The 22,888-nt window shown below is 49.4% G+C and overlaps 1 protein-coding gene across 1 annotated transcript in view; it reads right to left on the bottom strand.

Annotated features, from left to right (window-relative positions):
* LOC121159085 (N-acetyllactosaminide beta-1,6-N-acetylglucosaminyl-transferase-like) overlaps positions 1-8,224 on the bottom strand; it is a 30,086-nt gene extending 21,862 nt beyond the window's left edge. Inside the window, exon 1 of the mRNA XM_040984133.1 lies at positions 7,096-8,224. Coding sequence (XP_040840067.1) covers positions 7,096-8,020 — 925 coding nt within the window. The 5' untranslated portion in view covers positions 8,021-8,224. The remainder of the gene's footprint in view (positions 1-7,095) is intronic.
* Positions 8,225-22,888: the final 14,664 nt, after the last annotated feature.

Here is a 22,888-nt window from a genome sequence, read left to right as displayed (position 1 = left end):
CAGGTGCGCCTGCCCATTAAAGTGGAAACAATACTACATTATTTACTGAAGCAGAGAGAGAGAGGGGGAGAGAGAGAGAGAGAGTACACAAGACTGTGGCCTTTTGTGTTTGTTGGCTAGCACACAAATTGATGCCCCCGCAAACACTGCTCAAGGTTCACCTGATCCCACTCACTCATCAGTGAATTTTCTCACTTATTCTGGTCCCACCATTTCCCAGGGCAGAGGGAACCGTATGGAAAGCTGAGAGAGCAGGGAAATGCACGTTAATGTATGTCTCAACTCTAGAAAAATCTTCTAAATCCCTACTAAGATTCTCAGACATGTCTGTATTTTACAGGATTGTATTTCCTCTCCTCCCTGTGGCCTCTTCGGAGCAACTGGGTAGAAAAAAAAAAAAAAAACAAAACAAAACTCCAGGCACCATGCTAGGCGTGAGAACACAGAATTAGTTCACAGTGATGGATTCTATTCAATGCCCACTTTATAAATATAGCAAATGAGGTTCGGAGATAGGCCCACTTTTTCTACAGTCACACACACACTGCTTTGCAGGAATCGGCAAGGGTGGCAACTTAAAAATTTCCAAATTCCCTTCAGTGTCAGCCCTGAGTCCCTAAGACACGCCCGTGGTAGCAGTTAGCATCCGGGAGCAGGTGTGGTTATGACAAGAAGAAACATTCACTACTGGCAGGCCATTGTACCTTGGACCCCACCGGGCCCAATAATACATGAGGGAGACGGAACAGGGAGATTAAGATAACAGATCCAGTAGCAGCTGAGCTCACGGCTGTCCCTGCATTGTTTTAGAAGCCCTCACAACATCCTTACAGTATCAGTATTGTCCCCATTTTATATTTAAATAAACTGAAGCTCCCCTAAGACCGCTTCACGGCACATGATCTTGCAGCAGATAATCGCAACTTAAGTCTGTTTCTGAAACTTTGGCTCCCTCCACTACTGCTTCAGACTTAGAGCAAAAGAACAAGGGGCCGGCACTGGGTAAACTGCAGCCTGAGGCCCAAGCAATGGTCCCTGCTATTGCACTTTGGATCCAGTTCCCAGAACTGCGCATTGGAAAACAGAGGGACCGGCCCAAGCGCCTCGATTCCTGCCACTTCTGTGGGGGAGCTGGAGGTAGTTCCTGTCTCCTGGCTTTGGCCAATCCGTTTGGGGAGTGAAACAGTAGATGGAAGATCTCTCTCTCTTTCTTTCTGTTCATGTCTCTGTAACTTTACCTTGCAAATAAATCTTAAAAAAAAAAAAAAGAACTTCGGGCCTGGCATGATGGCAATTACTAAATCCTCACCTTGCATGCCCTGGAATCCTGCACGGGTGCTTGTTCTTGTCCCGGCTGCTCCACTTCCCTGCTTGAGGCCTGGGAAAGCAGTAGAAGGTGGCCCAGAGCCTTGGGACCCTGCACCTGCATGAGACCCAGACAAAGCTCCTGGCTCCTGGCTTCAAATTGGCTCATCTCTGGCTGTTGCTGCCACCTGGGAAGTGAACCAGTACATGGAAGACCTTTCACTCTGTCTCTTTTCCTCTTTGTAAATCTGATCTGTCTTTCCAATTTTGAAAAAAAGTTTTTTAAAAAAATACAAACAGGCATGTCGCTGTAGCCTAGTGGCTAAAGTCCTCACCTTGCATGCGCCACGATCCCATATGGGCGCCGGTTCTAATCCAGAGAGCTCCCTGCTTGTGGCCTGGGAAAGCAGTCGAGGACGGTCCAGGGACCCTGCACCCCCCTGTGGGAGACCCGGAAGAGGCTCCAGAATCCTGGCTTCAGATGGGCGCAGCTCCGGCCATTGCAGTCACTTAGGGGCTGAATCATCAGACAGAAGATCTTCCTCTCTGTCTCTCCTCGTCTCTGTAGATCTCACTTTCCAATAAAAATAAAATAAATCTTTAAAAAAAAAATAGAAACAAATGGAAAAAATCCCAATTTTAGGTGAGGGTATCTAAGTCATCAGCCTATAATACACGGTCCGGTGGCTGGACTTTGGGACAATTACAAAAAAAAAAAGGAAATAAAATATCCCTACATGGAGCTCATGATCCGTGTGCTTACTGTCACACTCTTGCTCGCCGGGTCGTGTGAACTGCTTCAAATGTCAGCGTTCTGGAATGACTGTTCCAGTGTGCGCTGTCTGCTGACGCCGCCAGGACCACCAGCTGCTTGCGGCCCCCGGAGGATTGCTTCAGCCCTCCACAAACATCTCCGAAATCTTAGCAGGTCACAGGCACTGCTGTGGGAGTCGCTACGTGCCAGAACTATTTCAGATCTACTCTGTGGGGACAGAGCTGAACTGAAAACAATCCCGACTTTTGAATGCATTCTCAAGCCCCTCCCCCAGACGTTCTCTGGCATCCTGAACGCGACACTGGCTGAGGCTTGAGCTGGTCAAATAATTGGCACAGTGTTAGACAAGTTGCTAGGGGCTAGGCTGTGCTTCAAAGCACATCTCTTCTACTCCAAAGGCCAGAGTTGGTCCCCACACCGCCCCGGAAGCTCAGCGCTTGGGGCATCTTTGAATGTCATGGGAGAAATAAACAAGATTGTTACAACAGAGAAGCTTGTATAAGAGTACATAGAAATAGGGCCTGGCGCGATAGCCTAGTGGTTAAAGTCCTTGCCTTGAGCGCGCTTGGATCCCATATGGGTGCCAGTTCATATCCTGGCAGCCTCACTTCCCATCCAGCTCCCTGCCTGTGGCCTGGGAAAGCAGTCGAGGATGGTCCAAAGTCTTGGGACCCTGCACCCGCATAGGAGACCCAGAAGAGGCTCCTGGCTCCTGGCTTTGGATTGGCTCAGCTCCAGCCGTTGCAGCCGGTTGGGGAGTGAACCAGTGGATAGAAGACCTTCTTCTCTGTCTCTCCTCCTGTCTGTATATCCGCCTTCCTAGTAAAAATAAATTTAAAAAAAGTTTAAAAAAGGAGTACATGGAAGTAGAAATAGAAATATATTCTGCTCAGTTCCATATAGAGACACAGTGGTTTCATAAACAAACACACTCATGAACTGAAAAGAACGTGTTTAGCCCCGTGCTAAGTGTTAGGGTGGGGAAAACTTTATGAGACTCCTTGGTAGCTCATGAGGAACTTGCAATATTATCATTATAGGGTCAATATACTGTCCTGGAGAAATACCAGCAGCTGTAACCAGCACAGCGAGTCTTCAGAGTTCCAATGTGCGTGTCATAGAGAAACTACGTGTGCATTTCAAAAGTTTTTGCCACAAATGAAACTTTTATTCTAATTACATTTTCCATGAACATTTTAAACTGTCCTTATCCCTTCCGAAATTCCTATGATCTAACACAGTAAGTCTACTTCATGGTTAAAAAACAAACAAACAAACAGAAGAAAAAACATACAAGACATATTGGACTCAACAAAAGAACTCAAGGCTTTCAGCTCAGCTCCCCAGCTCCATTCACCTCTGCCCTTAGTCAGATTCCCTCCCATTTCCCTACAGAAAGACAAATCCAAGAGAACGTAGCCCCCAGCGGTAATTCCTATTCTCACCAGAATTTGTCTTTTCATGGACCAAACAAGGGCCACTGTGACATTGCCCTCAAGCCACAACAAACAGTGTGATTGTGGCCCTGACTGTTGAGGTGCCAGATCATTAAGAGAGCACTCCAGCAGCCCGTCCCTGTTTCTGATTCTCAGTCCTGGAGACAATGGACATGGCTGAATGCTCCCATTGTGGTTCTAGAAACTGCATTCTCAATCTGGGCTGATGGACACCCAACACAACGTATACTTTGAAAAACACTGGGATGGACCCAGCCACGCCCAGGCCTGCGGCCCCATAACACCTGTCTTCCAAATAGCTCAGTGTTTACGGTGAGAACTACACCTGCGGGGGTGTTTTAGATTTCTTTTTATTGTTGTCTCTCGGTTTAGCCTTTCATATTCTTTTATTTCCCTAAGCCTTTAGATCAAATCAAGCCGGAAGTGCCCGCTGTAGGAAATGCAAAAACCCAAGAAGAGTGCCCACAGGAGGGGTGACTGGGTGGGTGGGCGTCAGGTGTGCCAGAAGCTCAACCAACCCAGGAGCACACAAGGCAGAAAGGAACTGGGATGCCCACGGGTGCTGCCTGCCGAGGATCCCTATGGGCATCGGGTGCTCCCTACAGATCAGGCTCCCGAGCAGGACTGTCCCAAGCACCTTGCATCTGGAACTTTCTACAGAACTTTTACTTCTTGGCCAGGTGACAATGGAATTCTAGCCCCAAGCAGTCATTTACCTAATTCTGTTTCTCTTAATTCTTACCATCGAAATTTACCACTGCCTCTCTGCCCCGCCCCCGCCAAGTTCTGGACGTTTGTACCTGTTCCTCCTCCTCCTCCTCATCGTGACCCAGCACATTCCTGCCCCTCCCCACACGCCAGCCCCAACTGTCCCACGCTCTGCTTATCCTCACAGCAGGCAGGTACACAGAAATGGCAGACTCGGGACAGAGATGGGACACACAGGGACAGCTGTCCCTTTACTTGGCCCAGGCATTCAGCCACCGAGGAAGGAGCGTTCCTGCTGGCATTAGCAACCCGGGGACACAGAGCTGAGCACCAGCTACCTGGGAGGGTGCTGGTCGGAGACAGCTTCTGGAGGAGGGGACACTCAAGGTGGGTTAGAGGAGGAAAAGGAGTCGGAAATGCTTCTTAGCAAAGAGAACAGCTGCAAAAAATGTATCTTAAAAAATGTATTATTATTATTTTATTGGAAAGGCAGATTTACAGAGAGGAGAGACAGAGAGATCCTGCGTTCGCTGGCCCACTCCCCAAGTGGCAGCCATGGCCGGAGCTGAGCCAGTCCGAACCCAGGAGCCTCCTCAGGGTCTCCCATGTGGGTGCAGGGTCCCATGGTTTTGGGCCATCCTCCACTGCTTTCCCAGGGCATAGGCAAGACAAGGATTTAGACAGTAGACTACCACGCCGTGCCCCACCGCTCCCCTGCAAAGATATCTTTAAAAACCAGAAAGAAGGGGGAAAAAAAAGGAAGGGAGGGCGGAAATGATGAGACTACGGAGGTGGGTGGCGACAGGTCATACAAGCCAGCAGCCACACTTAAAAGCCGAGACCTGGCCTTGAAGCTGGGCCAATGCGACTGAAGTGTTCCAAGCAAGGCTGGCAGTGCTCTGCCAGCTGGAGTTCTGCCACAGGCTGAGCCAGAGACCCAGCCTCACAAACTTCCCTGTCCTTAGCTCTTAAAACAGCTCAAAATAGGAAAAGGTTGCATTTTTACATGAAGAGCAGTCTGCGAGGCCTCCACACAGCATCTACTTAGATAAAATCACATCTCACGGCAGTTTTGACTCTCACTCACAGACAACAGTATACCTAAAATATTTTCCATTTGCTGAGTTATTTTTGGGGGGATGAGATTTTAAAAATTCAGGTGCAATGTTTTCCACTAGGTGTTTAATTAACGTCATTGCCAAGGAATGTAGTCAAATGTTCATAGATGAACAAGCATTGAGTAATATCATAAGGAGGTGATGGGGTACACGTTTTATGTATATATATATATTTTATATATATATTTTTGAAAAGCTGATTTGAGGGACTAGCACTTTGGCATAGCCAGCTAACCCTCTGCCTGTGGTGCTGGCGTACCATATGGGTACTGGTTCATTCCCTGGCTGTTCTACTTCTTTTCCCAGGCCATTCACACAGAGCTGATCCTGACCTAGGAGTTCATCAACCCAGAGTGACGAGGCAATGATTCTGGAGCCATGGGGGCTTGACTACCTATGGCGAGTCCCTGCAGACTTCCAGAAACAAGAAAGGATGAGCGTGGTCACGCTCAGAAATGATGTGAAATACCACACATCTGCCACAAACCCTGCCGAGAAAGCCAACTTCAGACACCACGTGCGGAATGTTTCCACGTGCTCCAAACAGGTAGTTGCGAAAACAAGGTTAACACTCACCGGGAGGGGCAGCTTTCCTTCCTGATCTGCGAATTTGGCATTTGGTGAAAATCACCTGCTCCCGTGACAACACGCAAGCATGTCGGTCCTCCACCACCGTGTCTGCCTCTAAGTGGCTTCCTGACCACACCTACATGTAGGAGTGATTAGGAACCCAGACCGGTCTTACTGCTTGGCGCCCACCTCCAGATATCAAGGTGGCCCCAAGCTGCACTTCATCGCATGGCCAGATAACAGCCCAGCACACGAGAGCCAGGAGTTATTTGAGGAATGGCAGTGTCGCCCTGGCAGAGGACACTCAGCAGCACGACCGTACCAGGAGCAGTACTGGAACAAGTGCAAAGCCGCAGCAGGCGCCAGCCCCCCCAGGACACGCAGACTTCTGAAAGAGGACCTTGTGGGTACTTTCTCTGTCTCGAACCTGACACACCTTGACCCCTTCTCCAAATGATCAGAGATACAAAGCTTTGACAAAAAAAAAAAAAAACCTGCCCAACCGCAATGTCTAAGAAAAACCTGTGAGCTAAAAATGCAGGCACCTTTTCCAAGGAGCTCCAGCTAGTACCTCCCTCTGGATGTTTCAATTCAGTCACCCACTCCTCGAAGAAGCAACCCCGCAGGCTAAACAGAGATGAATGAAGACCCGGGTCTTTGTTCTGCCCTCTACCCAGAGATACTTAAGCTGAGTGCTGATCTGTGGCCAGCCAAAGGGATTTCCAAACTTCTAGAAACAGCCACCAATATCAAAGAACCCCACGGATTCTGAACCAAAACATAAAGACATCTCCTCAAAGGAAATAACAGCTCCATCAGTGCCCGAGTTCTAGGATGCTGCTTCAACGAGCAGTGTCCTAACAGTGCTCATCAGGGACTGGAAGGGTAAGAAATCAAAAGGCTGAGTTAGAAGGCAGCCGCTATGGGACACACCAGGGCAGTCCGGCCAGAACAACTGAGCTCAATATTGCTAGATCATTGAGTCACCAATCTGTAAGCTGCTACGTCACCAATCAACAGCTTTGGCACCAAACTGTCACTAAAAGCCACCAAATCACGAATTTCCCAATTATTTTTCCCCCCTATATAATTTCAAAGGAGTCACCTCTTGGCAAACTCAATCGGTCACTAAAACCGACTGGGAATGGAAATTGGTTCCTACCTGGAATCCTATTGAGCGTCACCCAGAAATGTTCATCGGGACTGTAGGTATCCCTGGACCACTGGAGCAGATCAATGGCCCTTTTGTCGCTGAACACAAAGTTGACAAACTCCCTGGTAAGGGCCACGTAGGCGGAGCCAAAGTAGACAGTCAGCTGATGTGGAGGTGAGGTTTTCCGAATATAGGTGTTTTTCACGAAAGAACCCCCTTTGCCTCGACACTCCCTGTGGCTGTATCGGGTCCGCCCCACGGCATGAGCTGGGGGCAGCACCCCCGGGGTGATATTCTTCCCTTTAAAGCCCTTCAGGTACTGAATGATTTCCCGGTTGGTCTTGAGGGGGAAATCTTGCCCGCACGTGTTGATGAGGTATTTCCAGGGCACTGTGGAGGCCACCAGGTCCTTCATGCAGTTCAGGTCGGCCTGGAGCCTGGAGATGCCTGCGTAGACCACGGGCTCCAGCTTGGAAGCCAGGAAGGCGTTGGGAAAGCAGCTCAGTAACCGCGACACGGAAAGCTTGAACTCCGAGGAGGCTTTCTCGTCCACGTGCACGCAGTAGACGTTCTGGGGCATGTAGACGGCCCGGAAGAGCCTTTCGAAAGTGTCAAAGTCCTTATGGATGACCATGACGTAGGCCAGGGGGAAGGCAGCTTCCTCTTGCGACAAGGGGCTGGTGACGAAGTGGTTCTGGACCAGGTACTCCTGGCAGGGGACCCTGCCCAGGGGGGCTGATGGTGCTTTGCCCCACACGAAAGCTGTCTTGTCTTCCAAGGCGTAACTACAGGCATTGATTCTAACAGACCTCTCCCAGGACCTGTTCCCCTTCTCATAACATTTTGACAGGCTTAATTGGCTAGTGTAAAATATCACTACAATAACCACGCTGAGCAGAGTGAAAGCAAAAAAGTAATTCTTCCAAAAGTTCATTATTTGCACTTGCCTGGGAGGAAGGGAACCTCTCTGGCAGGGATCTGAGGAACAAGATGACCAGTGTGCGCGTTTGGCCAGTCTGGGATGGCCACAGCTCCTCCAGCTGGCTGGCTTTCCGAGTCCTTTCAGCTTCAGGGCGTCTCGTCCATCCTCCTCGGGTTAGGCTCCAGTGATGCTCTCCCAACAGCTCAGGCCTGCCTCCCAGCAGTCTGAATCCGAGCTGCTCACCCAGGCACACCGACCGCTCCACCCATCCCTCCCGGAAGCATCCTCATTTGCATATGAGACGTCAGTGGTGGATGTCTTAGGTTCTGGAATGTCCTCCCTAGAACCTGGATTTCTGTGGCTTTAACTCTCCTCTCCTCCTTCCGTCCAATCTATTGTAATCTCTCGGGCTTCCCAACCCAACCTCATCCACCTCTACCACGCTTTCCAGAATAAATGGCTCTAAATTTGGGGGGGAGAGAGGGGCTGGCTCCACTACCTGCTATCAGCCCCTGGATGCCTCGGTTAGGACAGCAGCCCCTGGGGTTTCACTTAGTCTTTTCATGTAAGTCTTATTTCTACCTTTGCACACAGGTAAGGAAACACACACACATGTCGTAAGTGGGGGATTTTCAGAAGCAGAAATACCTGTGATGGTGAGTTTTCTGGATGAAATCTGACAGATTCTAAAGGGGTGACAAGGCATATTATTATGCATCTTGCAGGCTTACTGGGGAAGAAGGCGGAGTCTCGCCCCGGAGGGCCGGGCAGGCGAGGAGCACAGAAGCAAGCTGAGTGACTCTGCACATGAAAGGGTCAGTGTTGATGATAAATAATGCAGTAAACACACTTTAGCTTGCAGGCAGGAGGGAAAGAGGATCGCCATTGTTCCCAGAGGGCACAGGCAGCTCCAGTTTCCCAGACCTGCGCTGTGGAGGAGATGTGTGGCGGAACCGGCCGTGGGTCCCTCTGGGACCCTGACAACTACAGATCGGAGGTTTTATCCCAGAGCTGGCAGGGCTTTTTTTTTTTTTTTCCAATTCTCCTTCCCACCCACTTCTTCCCCACCCCCCACCCTATACCCTGAGGAAACAACAAAAGCTCCTGGGCTGGTGCAAAATTCCTGGAAGTTTCAGTGAAATCCAGGGGAACCAGGAAGAGCAGGTTGGGTCACATTACAGCGGGGCTCTCCGAGCTCCAGGCGGCACAACCCAGAGGCTCTGGGAGCAGGTAACTGGTCCAGCAGAAGGGTGGGCTGGGCAGCCCTCCCACCCCCAGGTGTGTTACACTCAGCGTCACCCAGCAACCCTGCCTGCCGGGGCAAGACTGACAGCTGCAGGAAAACAGCAGGTGCCTAATGCAACACTCTCCCTCGCCTACTCCCCACCTCACACCAGCCCTTAACTTCCTGGAGGATCACGGGAGGAACCACTGGCAGCAGTGGCAAGGACGGGATGGATGTTGATTTGGATGTGGGAGTTTGCACCTGATGCAACCCCTTACCACGTGAGGAAGTTGAGGCTAATCAAAATACTCTTTCCAGAGTCCTCAGTAAGATGGAACCCGGGGCTCCTCAATCTACAAATCGGAGTTGGTCACTTTGGCTCAATCCCAGGAGGTCAAGGTGACTTGGTTAACCTTATTTAACTTTTCTCAGTACTGTTGGGTCCCACAGTACCAGGTTGACTGTGAAATGGTAAACAACAGTACCTCCCGTTTCACAGGGGGGAGATTAAAAGCGATAGGCTTTGTTCAGGGCACCTAGTACATATTTAAGGTGCATTAGCTATGATCGCTGCCCTTGGCCTTTGAAAAAGAGCCAACACTTCGGAACCTGCGAATGGATCATAGTGTTTTTAATGGACTGATTTATTCTCAGTTGGTATGGCTCCTCTCCTTCCCTACCACTCCCTAGAGAGGAGTTGAACACGCGTAGACACACACGCGAAACTTTTCTATATGAAAGGCAAAAAAAAAAAAAAAAAAACAAAACAGCCCCATTTTTATGCCTTCGCTGCCTTTCATGCTGATGAGATCCACACCCTTTTCTGTAAACCTTGTCCTTGGCAGAACTTGTGGAGGAGACAACAAGAGCTGGAGGGAGGAAGAGAGGCAAGGGGGTAACCTCACTGCCACTCCCCCCACCGCCCCACACCCCGGCTCCCACTGATCCTCCAATGGGGAGCTCAGGTGGATGCCAAGGCAAAGCGCATCCAAGAAGTCTTTCATCATGATCCACTCAAGCCAGGCTGCCTGTAGCGGGGAGCTACAACAGCATCTACAGCTCCAAATAGAGATAGCAAAAAAAAGAAAAGAAAGAAAAAAGAAAAAAGAAAACAACTGCCGCTTCCATAATTTGCCCTGGTGTATTTACAACGGTCTAGGTAAACAGCCTGAGATTAGAAAGTAATGCCTAATTGATTGGCTGGCTCAGGCATCAGGTTTGTGTTGCCTGGTATCTGTGGTAACTGAACAGGCATTTTCTGCCAGCAAATAATTGGGTGAACGATTAACATCCACTGGGACATTATTTCTACTCCATTCGCTCTAGTTGGTTTAACATATTGAAAATGTCATTGAATGGGCGTTTTGTCTCCTGCCTCTCTATGCCCCGGGATAACCTCTGTGGTCACAAACAAAGAGATGGCACAAGCCCTGCAGGTGACAGCACACAGCAGCCCAGCTCAAACAGGAAAACAACAGGGCTTGGGAGCAGGTGGGTGGATCTCTTTTTCTGTACAATCTGTTTGGCTCTTTCAACCTTCCCTGCTCCTCCAGCTGGGTTGACAAGGGTCAAGGTGAAGGCTGCTCTGCAGAGGGTCAGCACCAACACAGCTCCCACCCACTACACCACTTCCCAGATGCCCACAGGAGTTGCAACTCCATGTAGTGGTCCCATGTGGGTAGCGGGAATCAAGGGCATGACCCATCACTGTTGGCTCCCAGGTACACATTAGCAGGAAGCTGGAATTGGTAGCGGAATCAGGATTCAAACCGGACATAGAGGCTATGGAGTGTCAGTTTAACCTACCACACCTGGTTGCATGAATAGATGTCTTCTGCATACATTCCACTTATTTTCAAAGGCCTTTCTGAAATGTTTAGTCAAAGTCATTTTTTTCTTAACTATCTTGTGCACAAAACAGTAGGCTATGATTGTCTTGAATATTCATTACGACTAAAGTTTTTTTTTTGCTCTAGAAGGCTAGGCAGATGTCTACCACACGCTTCTACAAGTGATGGCACTTCTTCGCTGAAGGATGCTGATGAGGGGACGGGAGGGGAGTTTGCAGGCTTTGGATCTTGCATTTGGTCTCTGCGGTGCCACTGCTGCAGCATTCAAGGGCCCTCCCAGTGCGTGCCTGTGTCCTGGTGAAACCCTGCTGGGAGCGGCAACCTGGAGCTCCTGCACTTTCCAGATGCCCAGCTTCTCCAGGCAGCTCCAGGGCAGTACAACAGAATTAAAGCAAGGGCTGCAATTTACTAATCTCTGCTCTGGATCCTAATCACTCTCCTGCAGGCAGACTTTCTGGTTCCCCATCCACCCCTCCCTCGGATCTCTGAAACCTGCCTATGATGCCAGTATTTTTCCATTCAGCAAAGCGTGAAATAAGGGGACAGAATTATGTTGGTCATCCTGATGCTCACAGGAAGTCCCTTTTCAGTATCTGGGCTGCAGTTCAAAGTGCTAGACTTATAGGACCAACCCAAATAATTTTCATTTTAGCTTCAGGTTTCTTTCCTGGAAGGTAACACAAGCTACTTCATAGGGTGTGAGGATTGACTGGGATGGTAAATACTCAGACACCCAGGAACCACTGTTGTTGCTGGGGTTAAAAGAACTTGGAAGCAGACAAGCTTCTCTGGTCCAGATGCCATTTCCAGGAGATCACAAAGCCTCCGTGCCCATGGAAGCCATGGTCACCCTTCTGCTGGATGGAGATACAGAGCCCTGACCTCATAAGCCTCTTAGATTAAAGAACTTGCTGGGCTGTGCCACTTCCTGCAACCCTGGCGTCCCGTAGGAGCACTGGTTTGAATCCCAGCTGTTCCATTTCTGATCCAGCTTACTGCTAACGTGTCCGAGAAAGCAGCGGTCCATTGGTCTGTACGCAGGCACCTGCCGTTCACGTAGGAGATGTGGTTGGAGTTCCAGGCTCTTGGCTTTGGCCTGGTCAACTCCCAATGGCTGCGGCCACTTAGGGAGTGGATCAGGCAATCAACGTCTAGCTCGCCTTTCCTCGAAGCCTGCCTTTCAAATAAAACAATAAATCTTTTTAAATTTTTCTTTTTAAATTCTTAGTTCTTGATAGATGTAATGGGATTTGTAGATATATTCCTTTTTCTTATTTTTTAGATTTATTTATTTTGATTGGAATGTCAGAATTACAGAGAGGAGAAACTAAAGACCTTCTGTCCTCCCCAAGTGGCCACAGCAACTGCAGCTGAGCCAATCCGAACCCAGGAGCCAGGAGCTTCTTCTAGGTTTCCCATACGAGTTCAGGGTTCCAAGGTTTTGGGCCATCCTTTACTGTTTTCCCAGGCCACAAGCAGGGACTGGATGGAAAACGGGGCAGATGGGACATCAGTTGGTGCCCATATGGAATCCCAGCGGATGTAAGACTGAGCCACTAGGTTATCACGCCGGACCTTATAGATATACTTCTTTTGCTTTTTTTTTTTTTAATTTACTTATTTTTATTGCAAAGTCAGATATACAGAGAGGAAAAGAGACAAAGAGGAAGATGATTCACTCCCCAAGTGGTCACAATGGCCTGGAGCTGAGCCGATCCAAAGCCAGGAGCCAGGAACTTCTTCCTCCAGATCTCCCACGCAGGTGCAGGGTCCCAAGGCTTTGGGCTGTCCGTGACTGCTTTCCCAGGCCACAAGCAGGGAGCTGGATGGGAAGTGGAGCTGCTGGGATTAGAACCGGCACCCATATGGGATCCCAGTGCGTTCAAGGAGAGGACATTAGCTGCTAGGCCACAGCGCTGGGCCCATTCTCCCTCTGTTCTTCTTCCTCACCCCCACCCCAACTTATCTGCTCCCTGCAGGTGCCAGCTGCTTCGGGCTACTTTCATTTCCTCCCTTTTAGGGGTTGATACTGCTCTATACCGAAAGGAAGAGAACAAAATCAAGAAACCACAAGCCGAACTTCCACCTTGAATTTCCCAGCACCGTAAGGGTTAACGATTTGCCTTTTCCAAGTCACTTTGCCCTGATGACAAGTGTGTACTCTAGAAAAAAAAATGACCAATTCACGTGGCAGGGAGTGGACGTGGACATCTGTCCTGATCTGGAACTGCTTTGGGATTTTCTTCTCAGGCCAGCCAACTCCCTTCTGCACTCCCAGCCCAAGTCTTGAGTGTGGAAAGGATTGAGACGCCAAGGGGTCAGATTTTACAGGGAGCTTGTATTTTATAGTCCAGCTGCCGGGCCAGAGGTCTCTATGAAGAAGAATTTGTCCTCTTTCCCTTCTGAACATCTTCACAGAAATTAAACAAAACAGTCTTAAAATAGAGATAGGCCGTAGTTACCCCCAACTCTCTTAATAGCCCCATCAAATTCTTGATTTGTTTTTTACTTTATTCAATCCACTCTGGACTCAGCCTCATTCCCATGGAGCCTGTCACTTGCCTGAGTTGGGACCGTTTGTAGGGACAGAGTACTTGGGGAAAAATCCCCACACACAGATGTTTCTTCTGTTTTTCTAGAGTTAAAACTGGAGCAAATTTGCTTCCAAGGTAGGTCGTGTTTGTAACTGAAGATCGTTTTTGCTTCTCATCGTCCCATTGGCTGAAGTACTGTTCGATTCAGTGGTTTACCAACCCATCCTTTTGCAGATGGTCCCTTAACTCGATACTCAAAAGCAAAGGGGAGATTGTCGACAACAGAACAGGCACAAGACTGCTTGGCTGCGATGGCTAAATTTGCTTCTTATTACCCTCTATCTAATGTGTTGTGACATACCCAACTGAGAGGGTTCACGGAGGGTCTGTCTCCAGCGTACTGCCAAGAGCTTTTCTGCACAATCGAAACATGGAGGGTCCTCCACACAGATGCGTCCAGGAGGTGGAAAGGTGAGAGTTCCCGGTTTGCCCAGCACTGAGGAATTTCCTAGAACATGGGATTCTCAGGGTTTCAACCGAGTAACTCCTGAGCAAAACAGGAAGAGCAGGGCTTCCGAGCATCAGTGATCCCACCCACTCCCAGCACAAGAATCTCGAACCGAAGGTGTGACTGTCTAAACAACGCTCAGTAACCCGTCGGGGTGGAAAGTGGTCAAGCCACTGCCGGCTCTCGGGGCGGGGGAGAGCAAATCACTTGAGTCAACAGTGCAGGAAACCTCTATGTGACCCTCCTGCCCACTTCTGGGAACCACTGAGGCACAGGGAAGAAGCGACTGACACGCGTGGGGTTGCTGTCTCCAGCAGGTGTAAGGGCATTTTACCACCGACACAGGAATAAGAGAACCTCAAAGCATCCTAATTGTTACCATCGTGTCGCTAGGATCTCTGGGGCGGGCACCGTGGTACACTGAGATAAGGAGGTTCCCAGATCCCATACCAGAGTGCTGCGCCAAGTCCCAGTTACTCAGCTTTGGTAATTCATCACGAGGCAGCAGACAGTGGTCCAAACACTTGAGTTTGACGTGGGTGCAGTCCCTGGCTCCTGCAGCCTGGCACAACCCTGGCTACTGAAGGAGATTGGGGAGTGAACCAGCAGTTGGAAGATCTCTCTCTCTTCTGTCACTTTGCCTTTCAAATAAATAAATCTTCAAAACGCACGCACATACTCAGGATCGCCTCCCTCCCCACCACATGGGACCTGAGATATCTTTCTGTATGGGGTGAGATTAACAGAAAAACATGAGATTTTATGAATGGAAGGCTTATACTAAGATTCCTAACATCTGCGCAGTGAGGTGAGGAAATGCATGTTCTCACCTTGTGTAGCAGGGCCACCAGCAGCCTTTTGGTCTGTCTCACAACTTCCTAATTTGGACCTGAGGAATGGAGCTAAGAGCCCTTCGGCCCTATTTGGCTCTGAATGCGGTAACCATTCTACATTCCGCATGGAATAAGGACGAGGCTGTTTTTACAGGAAAACTGTACTTGGGAGGGCTGGTTAGCTTGAGTCATTGCTGGGGAAACTCCAAAAAGTAGAAGGCTAACGGAGCTGAGATAAACAGAGATGCCTTGGACGCGGGCTGCAGGGAGACTGGCACAGCCTGGCCCACGTCCTGGGAGGGAAGGCACCACACGCCTCTTCAGGAGATGAATGACATCTCCTGACATCAACTCGGTTCCCTCGGAAGACCCCAGAGGACGCCTGGAGTCCAGGCCAGAATGGGCATTCTCTGCAGCCCCCCAAAGGACTTGAAAAAGAGCCCAGCTTTACACCATGAACAAAAATCACAGATTCCCCGGGAAGCGCAACTTAAATCTGAGCATTGAGACTTAGGAAGGAGATGGGTAAAGACAAAATGAAGGAAAGAGCATCCCAGGGAAGGACAACTAGGCCAGAGATGCCAGGATGGCCTGGGTGTCCCTCGCTGACCCAGTCGCAGCGCCAGCTTTGTCCTATGATATTGCCAAGGACAAGTTCTGAGCTCTTCAATCCAGCTCAAGAGACTATGGGGAATAACGGCCATGAAGAAGCTCGCCCTGCGAGGCAGGCAGCAGGTGACGGGCTCGGTATCTGGGTCCCTTGGGTTCATGTGGTAGGTCCAGGGCAGCTGTTTCAGTTCAGCCCATCTTTAGCTGCACAGGGTATTTTGGAGTGAACCAGTGGATGGAAGATTCTTTAGCTTGCTCTTACACTCTATCTCTATCCTTCTCTCCATAACTCTGGCTTTCAAACAAAGAGTACTTAAAAAAAAAAAAAAAGAATGAGTCTACAGTGTGGGAGATAGGACAGAACACTAGGTTAGAAGTTGAGGATTTTTGCCCATGGCTCTGGTGTTGACAAGAGATTCAGCAAACATCAAACGTCAGCACTTCATCCAGCACAGAGGCGGGTTGCAAAGCCAGCAGAGTGGGCCAGCAATAACAGAATCCCTCCAAGAAACGCCCCGGGAACACGCCACACGCACATGACATTCAGCCCCTCAAACATTGCAACACAGGCGGATGTCCCCTTCATGGTGACCCTGGGGAGCTGACTTCTGCTAAGGAACAGCAGATGAAGATGCTGACATGCCATGGGGAGCAATGCGGTGAGGAGGTGACCTGTGGGGATCAGCAGAACGCTTTGCTCATGTGGCATGCCAGACCCGAGGGGTAGAACAGAAGTCAGACAGTGCTGGCCCATGGCTTGGTGGAGAACAGGAAGACAAGCACACATCGGTGAGATCTGAGCGCCCAGGGAGCATCCCAGAAGAATCCAGAGCTTTCTGGACAGAGGCAGGGAGGCAGCCAATGGCTGGCTGCTGCTCCCCGAGTGTTTCCTGCACACCACGCACTGCCGAGCTTTCACACCCAAGGTCCCGTGGCATCTGCCAGTCACCCTGCAAACAGGAGCAGTCAGGGCCTGGCATGGCCGGTGCCTTCATATGGTGCAGGCCTCAAGCCTGGTCCAGCTCTGGCCCTCGCCCACTTAACCACAGCCACAGCACTCCTGTTGTCTTTCTGTTCTGGAACACTCCAGGCTGTTACCCCCAAAACCTTTGCAACCCTATTCGCTCTGCCTACTTCCTTTCCCTGGGGTGGGTCGGGGAGGCTGGCCCACTCTCACTGCGCACATGCAATCTCTGTGCCATCTTCGCCAAGGTCCCCTTCTGCCTCTGGCCTGTGTGTTTCGGCCATGGCATACATCCTGCTCCCCAGCGATATCGCTTCCTTGCCTGCTTCCCTGACAGGGATATCTACGCTGTGGGGCCGTGGACTGATTTGCCCACAATCCCAGGACCTAGTTCGGCCTCTGGGTGTTCCATAAATGTTTACTGCAGGAATATCCAATTCTATGGGTAATACATGACATGAATAAAATACATGAATCTGTGGATTCAAAATTTTGAAATACTCTGAGCACTGAAAGTGACACCATGATTGGAAAATTACACTTTATGTGCAAAATTACCAAAAGCATTATAAGAAACTGGAGGCAGGAGTTGGGCCTGTTGGTTCTGATATCCCTCATATGATAGAGTGCCCGGACTCAATTCCTGGCCGTAGCTCTGGAATCAAGTTTTCTGCCAGCACAGACCCTGGCAAACTGAAGATGATGCTTCAATCATTTGGGTTCCTGCCACTCGCCTGGAAGACCAAGCTTGAGCTTCTGTCTTCTGGCTTCCACCTTGGGTCCAGTCCTGGGGCGTGCAGGAATTTGAAGACTGGATGAGGGCCCAGTGGGATGGCTCAGTTGGCTAAAACCTCACCTTGCAAGTGCCAGGATCCCATATGGGCACTGGTTCCTGTCCTGGCAGCCCCACTTCCCATCCAGCTCCCTGCTTGTGGCCTGAAAAAGCAGTAGAGGATGGTCCTTGGGACCTTCCACCCATATGGGAGACCTGGAAATAGCTCCCGGCTCCGAGTTTCAGATTGGCTCACTTCCAACCATTGTGGCCATTTGGGGAGTGAACCAACAGATCTCTCTGTTTCTTCTCTCTATAACTCAGCCCTTCAAATAAAAGTTCAAAACTATCTTTAAAAATAGGTTTTTAAATGCACTGTTTCAATTCCATGAAAAATTATTTATTTCTATTTATTTAAAAAGCTGAGAGAGAGGTCCTGGCTTGGTTGCCTAGAGGATAAAGTCCTCGCCTTGCACACACTGGGATCTGATAGGGACATCATTTTGTTTCCCAGCTGCTCCATTTCCCATCAAGCTCCCGGCTTGTAGTCTGGGGAAGCAGTGGAGGACAGCCCAAAGTACTGGGTCTCTGCACCTGTGTGGGAGACCTAGAAGCTCCTGGTTCCTGGCTTAGGATCAACTCAGCTCTGGTTGTTGTGACCACTTGGGGAGTGAGTCAACAGATGGAAGATCTTTTTTTCTCTGTATATCTGACTTTGCAATAAAAAATAAACAAATCTTAAAAAAAAAAAAAAACTGAGAGACAGGTGGGGGAAGAGAGAAAAAGAAAGAATTTCCATTCACTGATTCATGCCCGAATCGCCTGCCATAGCTGGAGATGTGCCCGGCTGAAGCCAGGAGCCAGGACCTCACTTCAGGTCTCCCGTTTGGGTGGCAGAGACCCACGCATTTGAATCATCCCTGTGGCCTCCCAGGATCTGCATCAGCAGGGAGCTGGAACTGGGAGCAGGGCCAGGACTCCAACCCGGAGGCTCCCAAAAGCAGTCTGCATCGTGGCCCCGAACACCTGCCCCTGTTACAGCGCTAACTTCACCTTGTTCCGGAGCTTGGTGGGTACCTCAGTTATGTAAGCTTTGGTAAGTTCTGGTGTTTTAAAAGTTCCTTTGCTACTCTGAGTTGAATTTCTGACATTCACAACCCAAAAAGTCATCACACCCTCCCAAAGAATGTGTACTTTGCATATAAATAAAGGCATGGTTCAAAAAGTAAAATAAATCAAAATAGGAAACATGCTATTTTTGGAATTAAAAGGCGAGGAAATGTCATCACGTGGTTCCTTCTGAGGTAATTTATTTGACAAAGGAGCTCTGAAAAAAAAGAACAATGTATACAAAATGGAAAAAAGGCAGAGAGGTAGATGAGAACATTCTTACGCAAGAGAGGCAGTAGGCGGAACACAGAGCTAGAGTCGGGGCACAAGCTGAAGGCAGCCACGGGGCGAGATGGCGCTGCAGCCAAAGCACGCCACAGCTGGGCGCCAGACTCACCCTGCGGTGGGACCAGACGACAATCTGGCCCCAGGAACCGACTGTGGAAAAACTCAGTCCAGGTCTCCCATGGGGGTGGCAGGGACCCAAGTATGTGGGCCATCACCCTGCCTCCCAGGGTGCAGCCTATCAGGAAGTTGTAGCAGAACAGTTAGGACTTGAATCTATCCCTTCCCTATAAGGGATGCAGGTGCCTTAGGCAATGGCTTAATTGACTAATCCTCACATTGCAAGTGCCAGGATCCCTTATGGGCATCGGGTCATGGCCCAGCTGCTCCACTTCCCATCCAGCTCATTGCTTGTAGCCTGGAAAAGTAAAGGTGTCCAGGCTCTGGGACCCTGCATACACACAGGAGACCCAGAAGAAGCTTCTGGCTTTGGATCTACTCAGCTCCAGGCACTGCAGTCATTTGGGAAAGAAACCAGTGGATGGAAAAACTTTCTGTCTCTCTGTAGATCTGCCTTTCCAATAAAAATAAAATAAAATCTTAAAAAAAAAAAAAGCCATGTGTCTATTCCCAATACTATTTTGGTCATACTGAAAAGAGAAGGCTCTCCAGAAAGATGACACTGGGAAACAAAGATCAGTGTGGGGGCCCAGCGTCATGGCTCAGTAGCTGACTCCTCGCTTTGTATGTGCTGGGATCCCATATGGGCGCCAGTTTGTGTCCCGGCTACTCCACTTCCCATCCCACCCTCTAACACACCTTGAAAAGTAGGAGATGACCCTGTGCTGGGGCTCCTGTCACCCACACAGGAGAACCAGATGGGATTCAAGGCTCCCGGCTTTGGCCTGGCCCAACACCAACCACTTGGGCAATTTGGGGAGGGAGTGAACCAGTGGTTGAAAAGATTTTCCTCTCTACCTCTTTCTATTCTGCCTTTCAAATAAATGTTAACACACACACACACACTTGAGTTATTTCAGACAGGGAAAGGTTAGGAGGGAAGAAATGAACAGACACCCTAAAAATGCAGGCTTGCATATAAGACACTGAGTTATGCTGACAGCATTCTGTCCCTAACCACATGGCATTAAAGTGTGCTGCTAAAGAACCGATGTTTTAAATGCTAGGAATGCTAAAATACAATGTGCGGTTAGATTTTACGTTGACTTCAAAGGAAAGAATCACTATGATTTATTTCTTTTTTAAATTCCTGCCTTCCCAAGCCACAAGGAGGGAGCATGATGGGAAGCAGGGCTACCAGGATATGAACCGGCGTCCCTATGGGATCCCAGCGCCTGGGATTTTGTAATTTGGAAATGCCCTGCCTGTGAGTGGTACAGCCGCCCTCCCTGAACTAGACACTTGTCCATAGTCAAAGACAGGAAGGAGGCAAAAGCCCTGGAAGTGCCATCTTATCGGGAAACCTATTCCTCGCAGAGTCAGACCGGACAGACACCTGCTGTGGGTGATGCTCAGTTATCTGTGTGGACAGCTGCTGTCCAGAGGAGCTGTCACCTCCTCAATTCCTGCAAACAAAACGGGGTGCTCTAGCCAAGTTGCAAGTGGCATGGATTCCACAATACCCCCCGCTTTCTCTGGCTACATCTGGATTTGTGACATCTTTCTGAGGTTCTCAGCATTTTGTCTTCTGCAAAGAAAAGTGCATCGAGGAGGGCTGAAATTATGACAAAAAAAAAAAGTTAAAACTGTTGGTTCCAATGCTGGCATCCCGGCATCCCCTATGGGCGCCAGTTCAAGTCCCAGAGTCTCCACTTCCAATCAACTCCCTGCTAGTGCACCTGGGAAAGCAGTGGAGGATGATCCAAGTTCTTAGGGCCATGCCCTCCATGTAGGGAACACAGATGAAGCTCCTGGCTCCTGGCTTCAAACAAGCACAGTCCTGGCCATTGAGCCATGTAGGGGGTGAATCAACAGATGGAAGATCCCTCCTGTTCTCCCTCTCACTCTATAATTCTGGTTTTCAGCTAAATACATCTTAAAGTAAAAAAAAAAAAAAAAAAGGAAAAGAAGGACACAGCACAGTAGCCTAGTGGCTAAAGTTCTTGTCTTGCAACACACTGGGATCCCATATGGGTGCCTGATTTAATCCTGGCGGCCCCACTTACCATCCAGCTCCCTGCTTGTGGCCTGGGAAAGCAGTCAAGGACGGCCCAAAGCCTTGGGATCCTGCACCTGTGTGGGAGACCTGGAGGAAAGTTCCTGGCTTCTGGCTTCGGACTGGGGAGTGAATCATCAGACAGAAGGTCTTCCTCTCTGTCTCTCCTCCTCTCTGTGCATCTGCCTTTCCAATAAAACTAAATAAATCTTCAAAAACAAACACAAAAAACAAAGCAACAGGGGCAAGTGTTGTGGTGCAGTAGGCTGAGCCACTGCTTGAGCCAACTGCATTCCTTACCAGTGCTGGGCCCTGATTGCGCCAATGCCAGCTTCCTGCTACGGTGCCTGGGAAAGCAGTGGAAGACGACCCAAATACTCAAGCCCCTGCCACCATCTGGAAGTCCTGAGTTAAATTCTGGGCTCCTGGCTTCAAGTTGACCCAGCCCCTGGCTATTGCGGGCCTGTGGAGAGTAAACCAAGTAGATGGAGGAATCTCTAACTTTGTAACACAAATGACTGTCTTATTAAAAACGCCGTTGTCTGGGTACAAGAATACAGAAGCAACCAGGTGGCCTGTTAAATTTCAGAGGGATGCTAACAACAGCACAGAGCTCTTTGAACATGGACATCAACTTCCCTATCGCACTAGGGACCTTATGCCAGTGACGGAAGGTCAGGAGTGGGAAGAGGGTGCTCCAAGGACAGAAAAAGTGTGTAGCACAGGGTCAGCCAGCTCACCAGCCAGCACATCTGGGTTCCAGAGACCAAACCCGGCACTTTGCAGAGAAGCCTGGCCTGTTTAGCACCCAACAGGCCCTGCCCTGCGTCAAGGGCACCTACCAATCTCTAACTTGGCAGGCCCCCAACCACTAGAACAATAATGGTTTTTCTCCTGCTGTAATTACGCTGTCCACTTCATCAGCAGTCCATGTCACATATTTTTTTAAAGATGTATTTATTTTTACTGGAAAGGCAGGTATACAGAGAGGAGGAGAGACAGAGAGGAAGATCTTCCATCCACTGACTCACTTCCCAAGAGGCCACAATGGCCAGAGCTGAGCCGATCCAAAGCCAGGAGCCAGGAATTTCCTCCGGGTCTCCCACGTGGGTGCAGGGTCCCAAGGCCTTGGGCCGTCCTTGACTGCTTTCCCAGGCCACAAGCAGAGAGCTGGATGGGAAGTGTAGCTGCCAGGACAGGAACCAGTGCCCATATGGGATCCTGGCATGTCCAAGGTGAGGACATTAACCACTAGGCTACCGTTCTATGACCCCAACTCACACTTTAAATTGGATCCAAAGCACAACTGCCTTCCAAAGAAACCCTATCATGTTTTATATGTATGCATGCGTGTGTGTTTCTGTGTTTAAATATTATATATGATTAATAAAAACCAGGGAGACAAGGTTGGTGAAAGCAAAGGGAATCTCTCTTGGAATCTTAATCTTTATCTTACGTATTTTCAAAGGAAACTCTAGAGGCTGGCAGCATGGTGTTACAAGGTAAGCCTCCACTTGGGAGTTGTGGTCCTGACTGCTCCACTTCTGATTCAGTCCCCTGTCAATGTGCCTGGGAAAGAAGCAGAGATGCGTTAGGTCCTTGGGCCCTCGTGTTCACGTAAGGGATCCAGAGAAATCTCCTCGCTCCTGGCTTTGGACCAGTCCAGCTCTGGGCACTGTGGCGACTGGGGAAGCCAGAGGATGGAAAAAAATCTGTCTCTCCTCTCTGTGTTTTAATTCTGCCTTTCCAATAAAGAGAAATAAACCTAAAGCAAAAACAAAGGACTCTGTAGAATTATAAGCTTGAATTCAACGATTATATATAATCCTGTATTTAAAAAACCAAAACAAAACTCAATACAGGTTATCTGACATACGCACAGGTCAAATATTTCTCAGCTCCCAGAGTCAGTAATACAGCTGTGTCTTGTAGCAAAGCCTCATGCATTGCCTTTCACTCACCTAATATCTATCTAATGGCCGTAATGGCTGATTGGACCAGGAGCTTTATCCAT

This window comes from Ochotona curzoniae, unplaced genomic scaffold (assembly GCF_017591425.1).
Source record: "Ochotona curzoniae isolate NIBS_2020 unplaced genomic scaffold, NIBS_Ocur_1.0 contig_4064, whole genome shotgun sequence".
NCBI classification, from domain to species: Eukaryota; Metazoa; Chordata; class Mammalia; order Lagomorpha; family Ochotonidae; genus Ochotona; species Ochotona curzoniae.
The sequence above is the reverse complement of the archived record's forward strand: the minus strand, read 5'-3'. Positions and strand labels throughout refer to the sequence as shown.